Source organism: Stegodyphus dumicola, chromosome 8 (genome assembly GCF_044657685.1).
Source record: "Stegodyphus dumicola isolate Sdum_Otavi_A_Nest chromosome 8, ASM4465768v1".
NCBI lineage: Eukaryota > Metazoa > Arthropoda > Arachnida > Araneae > Eresidae > Stegodyphus > Stegodyphus dumicola.
In genome coordinates this window covers 154,933,562-154,944,440 of record NC_140775.1, presented here as the reverse complement: position 1 = coordinate 154,944,440, position 10,879 = coordinate 154,933,562, and the positions used below count along the sequence as shown (strand labels likewise).

At 28.4% G+C, this 10,879-nt stretch overlaps 1 protein-coding gene across 2 annotated transcripts; it reads right to left on the bottom strand.

Annotated features, from left to right (window-relative positions):
- Positions 1–514: 514 nt before the first annotated feature.
- l(2)k09913 (transmembrane protein 53-like lethal (2) k09913) lies at positions 515–9,817 on the bottom strand. 2 transcript variants are annotated; one of them, XM_035357417.2, is made up of 3 exons: positions 9,615–9,817; positions 9,406–9,544; positions 515–3,390 (listed from the first exon to the last, which is right to left on the bottom strand). In XM_035357417.2, exons 2-3 carry the CDS (start codon positions 9,484–9,486, stop codon positions 2,560–2,562), a joined length of 912 nt encoding a protein of 303 aa, XP_035213308.1. In that variant the 5' UTR covers positions 9,487–9,544; positions 9,615–9,817; the 3' UTR covers positions 515–2,559. The 2 variants fall into 2 exon arrangements, with proteins under 2 accessions (XP_035213308.1, XP_035213307.1); XM_035357416.2 differs by having other exon boundaries at positions 9,406–9,526; positions 9,615–9,807.
- Positions 9,818–10,879: the final 1,062 nt, after the last annotated feature.

Here is a 10,879-nt window from a genome sequence, read left to right as displayed (position 1 = left end):
AAAAAAAAAAATGCACAGAACTTTCTTAATTGAGAATTAAGACTACTTCAAAGCTTTCCACATTCATCAAATCTGAAAACCTCCAATGATGTACTTAAATCCTATTCTGTATTTTAAAAGAAGTTCAAATGCCTTCTTTCTTACTTTTTCCTCCATAAAGAAAAGAGAGCAGCGATGAATTCTAGGGAAGTGCAAAACTTAATGCCAATCTAAGATTGAATATTCTAATTCAAAACTGGCAGGCCTTTTTACCTGTAATTATGTTTTCATGCATTTTACATTCATTAGCCTTCTTGAAAACAATGCACTGTATTTTAAAAGAAGTTCAAATGCCTTCTTTCTTACTTTTTCCTGATGAATTCTAGGGAAGTGCAAAACTTAATGCCAATCTAAGATTGAATATTCTAATTCAAAACTGGCAGGCCTTTTTACCTGTAATTATGTTTTCATGCATTTTACATTCATTAGCCTTCTTGAAAACAATGCAAATTTTAGAAATAAAATATCACACAACAAGATATTAGAATGTTTTTTAATAATTACCACCAATAAATAACAACATAAACTTCAAATTTAAAAAAAAAATCCAAAACTACAAATGTATCAAAATATTTAACATATCAATTAATAAAAATAATTATTCTCAGATCATCTAAAATACACGGCACACGTAGGAGGCACAACAGTATTTGCATTTTCTACTGTTAGAAGCTTATTTTTAATATCAGATACTTTATGTTCAAAACTTATTGAAAAGGGAAACTGCTCAAATAGCACTTTAGAAAACATTAAGACAAAGTCTACAACTGTATCCATCTGGCATTTAATGTATTTAATAAACATATCGCCTAAAAATTTATGTAATTTTACATAACTAAGCTAAAAATTTTTATTTATTATTTCACCTTTTTTCCCTCAAATATAATGTAATTTATACATTTACACAATTACATTTAAAAGAAGACTAGCAAAGATGAACAAAAATTTTTTATTTATAAATGATGTTTAACCCAAATACATTCTGAAGAATTAATTATTAAATATAATAAATGATTTTCATTAATTAAAAAAACAGACTATCTTCATTGTATTAAGATAACTTTCATTAAATAATTCATTAATTGTACAATTAAGATTTTCATTGCATTTGGTAAATTTTTCTCAATTTGTTTAATATAACAGACTGTGGTTGATTATAAAAATTCAATACACGTAAAAATCTACATTGCTAATTTCATTATAATGCAAAAGGAAGAACTTTAAAACTACGATATACCATGTAAATTATAGGTTTAACATAAGTTACATATTTGTATGACTACAGATATGTAACTTATGTAACTTATCTAATACACGTAAAAAAAGATAAAAAATAAACTAAAAAGGTACTAAATAATGATCAACAGAATAATATATAATGCAATATCAGGAAAAAGTGCCACGCATTTTAATAGAATTTGCAACTACTGAATTATTTCTATTTTGAAGTGCTCTGAAGTTTGATATGAAAAATATATTAATTTAAAATTAATATAAGATATCTTACTAAACAAAAGTTGGATACGAATACAAAATATTTTTAGCAGATTCACATCCTAGATGTCTGTCTGCATTATATAAAAGCTATTCCATTTGTGATCTATTAGATAATTATTACGCACCATTTTCAATATCTGAAATTTTATCACAACTTTTTTTACTCTTGGCTATGCTAGCAACAGATGCAAGGATAATAGTAGGGAATTCTTGAATATCAAGCAGTATAATAAGCCACTAATTTTTTGACAATCTTGATGACCAAATAAAAAATTGCAGATTCAGCACTAAGCATTAATCAGGTTTCTTTTGGGGGTGAAGCGAGAGGTGTCACTACTTTTTGTTCATATACATTTAAAATGAATTTATTTTTAAAAGATCATAATTCAAATTTTCATCTAAATTGCTCCCCCTTTTTTTTTCTTTTTTTCCTGGGGGGGCAGGATGTTTGATTTTTATGCTCAATGTCCTAAATTATCAACCAGAATATTTTAACTTAAAAAAAGTCAGTTTTAAATTCACATAATTTTCAGACAAATTCCAATTTGTGTAATTTTTCAGGTGAAGGTGTCACAGCAAACGCATGATTCACGAATGCAAATTTATTACAAGCATTATACCTTGTAACAAATTTACATTTTACAAGAACTTCAGTACCCAATACAAGAAATTTACTCTCTTACTACTGCAACCAGGATTTGGATGGCAAAATACCACAGATCACAGAGTCATTAAGTATTATTAGCTCATGTGATAGCAATAAAGAAAACAACAGTATTCTGTAGCTCAACCATATAATATTTAGGATAATGATTAAAAGTAAGTTTTCACTTTTTAAGACACAGATTAAAGTTCTTAATTCGAAAAGGAAAGGAAATTTTACTCAGCATTCTTAAAGGCACTGTATAGACTTTCAATGAAAAACAGCAGAATAATTTTAATCCTCTTATATAGGTTATATAGAATAGTTTTAATCCTCTTATATAGGTTATATAGTAAACCAATTCAGAGGTTAAAAATAAATTACATTTTGCTAGATTCTTTAAAACCTAGACCAATTTTACCTAGAAACTGATCAATTTCAGCAAGATATTCATCTTCATGCTTGTAAAAATGACTGACATGTTTTGAATCTTTCCAGCATTTCATTTTTGTATCAATTCCCCTCACCTGCCAGTTTTCAATAACTAACTGATTTGCAAGAGGGCTGCCAACTTTATCAGCTTCCGAAACAAAGAATAAAGCAGGACATCTTAAAGGAGTATTATGAAAATTTTTAGATGATCTGAGATAATGCTTTGTTGCTACATTATACACGAGAGCTAAATGACATGAAACATACCATTCGAGTGCTTTAATAGTTATGGGATTTTTAGATATTGCTCTAGGAAAACCAGTCGGTATTCCTTCCACATCCACAGCACTATCAAGAATGACGCCCGCTATTCGTGAACTCAGACCTTTATATTTTTCAGCATTGTCTCGCATTTTCACAAACATTTCTCCCATTAAATAGCCACCCACAGAAAATGCATGCATGATGACTTTGTTATATTTTTCATGTGAGACAAGATAATCCAAAATGTTGGCTGCAGTTACTTGACAACCAGAAACTGGAAAGAGCATATCCTTTGGATTTATGTCGACTGTCAGTACATCAAAGCCTCGTTTCAAGTAAATGGAACGGTATTTAGCAATGTGACTTTCTTTAGCTAACATCCATGCAAGAATTACTGCTAATGGCTTCTTAGATTTATCATCCTCTTCAACTGTATTCAAATGGAGGTTTTTGCCTACATTTTGAGTATGCAACTTCCGTACAGCTGGTTGTAAAGTCATAAGTGGCGATATGATCTATAATAAAATTAAAATATTACTCTTTGAGTATAATCTGGGTCTGAAACACAATAAAAACAAAGGCAAGAAATTTTCAAGAAAGAAAATAAATGCAACAATATTCATTTTTGTAAAAAACATTTATACTTTTAGTACATATTTTACATGAATAATACATTCAGAATATTAATAATTAAGAAAAATTCTTAGTTAAACTTATTTCCCTTTAGTTAAAAAATAGAATGCATTTAACTAACATAAGAAAAAATCTTCTTTTCTAAAAATATTATCTGAACAAAGTCCTATATTCAGTAATTCATAATAAAAAAAATATTAGTTTAGCACTGATCTTATATTCACTAGCACTTTGTTAATTATTTCAAGTAATTTATTTAATTGCAACCTTATTATAAAGTACAATTTATTATACATTAAATTAATATTTTATTATAAATAAAATTTTGAAAATAAAATATAAAAGAATTTTGCAAAAAATTTCACAATATCCTTTCATACTTGATATTTTAAAAAGCTCCCCAATATTTCTGCACTATATAATTCTACCAAGAAAGACATTTTTTATTGCTTCTATAAAAGAATGAGAAAAAATCTGAATACTTACTCAGCGGAGGGGGGGAGATTAGTAAATAAAAATTCTATATTTTTAATACACATAATTCTTTAACATTAGCCAAGCCAAAGGAAATATTTAATATTTTATATTATTTTCTTTACACTTAATGTTACCAAGATTTTTAATTTAAAATACACAAAATAATGCACATTGTATTTAAAGTAGTCAAACATTTTCTCAAAAAGTTATGAAAATTTATTTAATTTTTTTTTTTTTAAACTCTAAATTCAACTCCTTGTATTCCATAAAGTATACCACGAAGCTTACACAAATAACTTATAGCATAAATAAAATAAAATAAATTTCAACAGCACTAAAATATGGTCACACACTCAAATTTTAGTTACTTATTCAATTATTTTTATTGGACACTGATAATGAAAACTTCAGCTGAAATTCTTGCCATACTAAATACTCTGCACTATTAAATGAAAAAATAATATTGGGGCACTAACAATGGTAATCTATAATGTGTAAAAAAAAGTTCATTTATTCTTGTTTTGTCAGTATCAGTGATTATTGTCATTTCAACAAAAATACTTTAAAGCCATAAACCAGACTTCCATTGAATATTAATTCAACTGCTGCCTGATAAAGGATTTCATTATAGTTTCAAGATCATCAAACAGATAAACTAGGGGAGAGTCATTTAGGCTCTAAGCTATAACTTTCTCTGTAATAACAAATTTATGTAACCGCTGCAAGCAATTTCAAAAACTAAAATAAAGCAATAAGTAATCTAAATTGAAACAAATGAAACTAAGCTAAAACAAACAAATTTTTTTAAAAATTTAAATCTTAAAATCTGTATAAGACTTAGCATAGCACCTGCAGGTTATTATACTCACTGGTTAATAAAATCGGCTGCTTATTACGTTCAGACTTAAAAAAAAAAAAAAAAAAAAGTGCCCACCGCTTATTAAATTCACTTGTTAATAAAACTCAGCAGCTTATTGCATTCAAATTTCTAGTAGGCATAATGAATATATACTAATCAACAGAAAAACCACCTTTTATAAAACTGCTGAAAGTCTGATTATTCACATCCGGAGTATACTGCTTGTGGCCGATAAAAGCTGTTTTTAGTTCATTCATTTATCTTTAAGTTATGTAGTACTTCAATAAAACTGGTTTACTAGGGGAGGGGAAGCTGCAGATATGAGACTTTGGCATGAAACTGATGATAGATTAATAGTAAAATTTAGAAAAGATGATTTTTTAATACAAATTCAAACTTTTGTGCACATACAACTTCCTTAGCATGGGCATTTCTTAAAATATGAACTGTTGATTGAAGGAACATAACTATTTTAAAAGCGGCCTTCAAACTATATTTTGAAGAATCTTTGGGAAAAACAACTTCTACAGAGGCTCAATAAGTAAAAATCACAATTGAAAGAATCTTTTTAATACAATATTGGCCACAAAATTAAATATCTAACCTAATAATATATTTTTCATACATTATTTGACACAAAACATTTTACAGTTTCAAATGACTCTGATATACCTTTACCTGACAACAAAGAAAAACCCTTAAAGATAGATTTTAGACAATGATCTTCCAGAAATTTATTTTTTGATTTGCTTTTATTTTTATAGATAAACTCTATGCCTTTGGTAATTAAAAATAAATAAATAAAATAAACATAAAGCAAAATGGAGAAGAGCATTAAATTTCTCAAGCTGTGATTTAATGTACCCCTGCCTTATATGAATGTGTAAGTGTGTAATTTTGATTACACCTTTATACACTCACATAAGATAAAGATACTAAATTTTGATCTCAAAGATAAATATCATTCTGTTGGTGAAAGAAATGAGTATATTCTCAGATTATTGAAAAAAGTTTGATCAGTGTAAAAGGGTTATTCTAATGAAAACATTCTATGATTTGCTGTGAATGCTTTACTTAGATCATGAACGACTATAAAGTCTTAGTTCTTAATGATCTTTCTAATATAGCTTTTACCCAATAAAAGAATAATAATGCTAAACAATTTAACCTCAGCCCATATTATGTACAATGGAAGAAGGATCTGAGAAACTTCTAAAGATGTTTCAGCTGTCTTTAAAAAAAAACTGCACAAAGTAAGGCATAAATATGGTAGAAATTTATTGATGACAATGACTTAAACTTTATTACTTTACTTACTATTTATTTATGACTTACTTTATTATTTAATAATGATAAAAATTCATTATTTTACTGTTTTTCTACGGTAAATTTTTCTATGGTACCATAGATATAACACAATAATATATTCAAGAAAATTTTATATTTATTATTACTTTTATTTAACACACACATAAAATACTTACTTAATCACAAAATAAAAGTGATTTTTGAAGTATATATATGTCATATTTTTAATGCATAGAAAAGAAAACACTGGAATGCCGTCATGGCTTATGGTCAAGGCACACAGATGAAGATGACGAAACTGGTTTTTCCTAAATCACCAGTTTTTATTCTCACACATATACAATTAGTTTGGTAGATACTAATTCAATCATAATTAAATACGATAAATTTCGGTACTTGGCAACATCTGCGATAAAAATTTTCATTGCCGTTTTTTGGTTTATGTTTATAAATTCTTTTAAAAATAAAAGCTATAATTATAAAGGAACAAAAACTTAAAAACCAAAAATTCCAAATATATATATACATATTATAAACCCAATCAATAAGTGTCTTATCGCATAAATCCAACTGATGTTTGCACCATTTAACGGACACTGTTCATATGCCCAAAAGTAAATAAATCTTAAAGCTTTTAAAAATTCAATATGATTGTTTTCAAACCACGTACCAGTTTGGACACCAAACTTTTGTTGACAATTTTTGACATTGCATTTCCAATAAAGTCCTGAATTATAAAACTTGATACCATGGCTGTTTTTACAAACATTTTTATTGGGTAAAATTACAGCCACTCTGAAAAATTCTATCACTTCTTCTTTGTTTGAAGGAAGTTCGAAAATGTTGATATCCATTAGGAAAAAAAAATAATCACAAAAAGTTTTACATGTTTAATCTAAACGTAATAATTAGCGTAAATGTAGCAAAAAAAGGTGTGGTAATAGTAAGTGTGGGACTAGTGGGGGGTAGCACTCTTTATTTTAGCACCCTCTATAACCTATGTTAGAATTAACCTGTATAACCTACAAGAGTCGCCAGTATTGGCGAGATATCTAGGTAGTCGTCATAGTACGTAAATACCTAAATTTTGATGTACATTGGATTTTTTAAAAGAAATGACACAGGCTTTTGAAAAGTGAAGCAGTGAAAATATGTTAGCTGTAAATAATTCACCAGCGGTATTTATACTAAGTCTGATGTAATTGAAGAGACAAGCTATGATTGGTTAATTTGAGGTTGTTACATAACATAGAAAGATCTCGAATTTGGGAGAACAGATGAATTTAGGGGAAAGCACTAAATCTAGAATCGTCAATTTTGAGGTTGCCAATTATTTTTGAAGCAGCTATTGTATTTTCTTGTATCTTACATATATATAAATATATATTACTTTAAGAAAAAGCAGTGATAAATTCACATTTGAAATTCCATAATGTATTTTTTTTGTTAGAAATCATAACACGTGTCTTACATAGCCTTCTAATGCATAATCACTTAAATCAAATAAAATGCATAATTACACACAACATGCAAGGGAGTTTTACTAAAAAATAAAAGCCTTGAAACAATTTTTGGATAATGTAAAGTCATTTCTCATTAGCTCCAAAACAAAATATGTTAATAGTGGTTGATAAGGTCGTGCAATCATACCTTTTAAATATTAGGCATAATTGCGCCTCTTCCAGCAAAACTCTAGTTACCCACTAGTCAACCATACTGTTTCACATCATGGTCATCACCCTGTAATATTTATGAGGAAGACCACAAAGAGAATATGATTCAGTCCTTAAAATGCAAAGAATGGATACACAACTTATGTGCTGGAATTGATAAGAAAATGAAAAAATATCTTTGTGATAATTGTTGTAATTAATTATATAAATAAATTGACAGAAAGTTTTATTATAACTGTACAATTTGACCTATAGGTGGTACGACTTAGAATACTGAATGTCTAAGTCATATTACATTTGTTTCATAAATTTTATCTATGAGAGTAGAGCATGGAGCTTTATTGTAATAAATGTCAGCAACAACAACAAAAGAAGATATTTATTACCACACATAATTTTTATTTTTTTCACATAGATCCTATACTCTATATCTATTTTTATTGGAGGACACAACTTACACAACCTTACCCTAGTTTTATATACAGATGATTTTTGTTTAATTGGTAAATATTCCTTTTTTAAAGTGCTGAATTTCAGCCTTAGCTTGGTCTTAATTTTGAATTAAAACATTCAGTGCATTCCAAGAGGCATTTTGATCTGATGTTCAACACTGTAGGAAATAAAACATTTTTATTCCCTACAGTGTTGGGAATTTTAACTAAGGCCTGATAATATGTGTAGTCTGCTTCTAGTAGAAATTATACAATATACAGCAGCAAAAATAAATGTCAGAAATCCTTTTGGTTTAAAACATTTGTGAAAGAACTTTTTAATAGAATCAACAAAACACCTCACATTGTTCACGATGTCTCTGCAAAACCAAATTTTCATTTTACTTTCAGGAATAATAGTAAAATGTACAAATGAAACTATATTGTAGCATTGCCGAGTTACAAGATAAAAAATAATACTGTAATTTTTATAGAACAGATGTACATTTTGATTAAATGTGATAATGAAAATTTACTTTAGCAACAAAACTATGAGTACTTAAAGAGATTGATTTTACCAGATACTTCTTGTTCCTTAAGTTTTTAATTCATGTCAGCAATTTATAATTAAATATCAAATTACAGAAATACTTCCACACTCTTTGATGTTTCTTTCTTATTTAAACAACTATATAAGCAGAAAAATATAAATGAATTAATAAAAACTATTTGTTAAAAAACTATATTTTAATTATTCATGAAAATCACAAAATGCCAATTCTGAAATTTTCAGAATTCCAGCAGTTTACAGCAATAGTTTCAGTTTCGTTTTGTATTAAATATTTGAGATGGTTATAGAAAAATAATCAGTCAAACAGAAATCTTAATCAGAAAGGTTAAAAATAATATTATGCATAAATAATTAAGATGTTTGAATCTTAATCCTGATATTAACAGCTTTTAGTAATTAAATAAAAAAACATATCAAACTCTCACACTGCAAAATGTTCAACTTATTTGTTTATCAAAAGAATAAAGATTTCGCCACAAGACATTAGTTTTCTAAGATAAAATACTGGAATTTAATTACAAATCCGGTGATACAAAATAATAATAATAATTTGTTTTAAAATAGATATGCATAAAAACCTTATAAAATGGATAGACATCTTTATCTGTATTTGATTTCAGGGTAGACACAATGTGGTACTGTCGTAGGAAATGAGACATTTCTTCTAGAATAAATTAACCGCACACAAGTTGAGGATGTCTGGAAGAAAATATCAATCTTGAATATGGGTTAGCGTACAAAATAAAAAAGGTAATTCAATACAATCGTAAATCGGTACAAGTATTACCACAAAAGAAACCCTATTAAAGGGAAATTTAATTACAGCCGGCACCCGTACAAGCACACACTTTCAATTCTCCAATAAAAATCAATCCCCAGTTCAATAACTATAGGTTTGTAGACATTTAAATCTGTGTGTTATGGTAACGTCTTTTAGCCTTGCATCGGAGGGGAGGGGATGAAGGGGAAGAATTCGACAGAAAATACTGGCAACAGAGCCACATGCAATAAATTTCAGCATCATGACAAAAGCTCGCATGAAAAAGGGTAGAACTTCCTTATTGTGGTGGCCCCCACAATCGCTAATTCAACCAAGATGTAACATGCAACGAGATATTAGAACGTGTGGCGAGATTTCGGCGAGATATTAGAACGTGTGGCGAGATTTCGGCGAGATATCTCGACTAATTAGCCATTCAATCTTGGGGGTACTCAATCTTAAGTATCAACGCCTGTACAGAAGAACATGAAGAATGTCTGATGAAAAGAGAATTTATCTTTTCTAAAAAAAAAAAAAAGAAAAGAAAAGAAAGGATTGGAAATAAAGGTTAGAAAAAGAACAGAATTGTGTATTTTATGTGAAATCATATATCTATGGGACTATCTATTGTCGATGTAAGTTCTCATTTGTGTGGACGTTTTCCTCATTTTTTTTTTTTTTTTTTTTTTTTTTTTTTTTCCGTATGAGCTTTTTTGTGAGAATCAATAAAAGCCCATTTGCATTAGATAGAATAAAACAAATAAACAGATTAAGCGATAATATTATTCAAATTATCAGAGAGAAATATTTCCTCAGCACATGATAATGTTCTATTAGAAAGTCTTCAAGCGAAGCCGAGCATGTTTCTTGAGTTCATATTTTCATTAATATAAACCTATTTTGCCAGGATGAATTAATATTTGATTTTTCTTATACGAATTTGTATACTATCATTCAAACTTTTTTAGCGTCTACTGTAAGGTGCTGCTCACCCTTTTTGGAGTTTGATGCTAAGATCTTTGGAAAACCAGATTAGTCCGGCTTACGCAAGGAGGTTCTAACCTCCTTGGGCTTACGAAGCTTTTGACTTTAAGACTCTTTTTAAAAGTAGCTGCTTAAAATTTTAGTGAAACATATTTCCGAGAAATTGGTCAGCAAAGCGACAGCTTGATGATGTTCAAAACTATTATTAGTCCAAAGGGGCTTTGTCCCTGAAGGACTATTGTTTTCGTTTTGCGATTTTGCGTCGGACTCATAAACGTCGGTTCACTTTTCAAACTGTTGCCACAAAA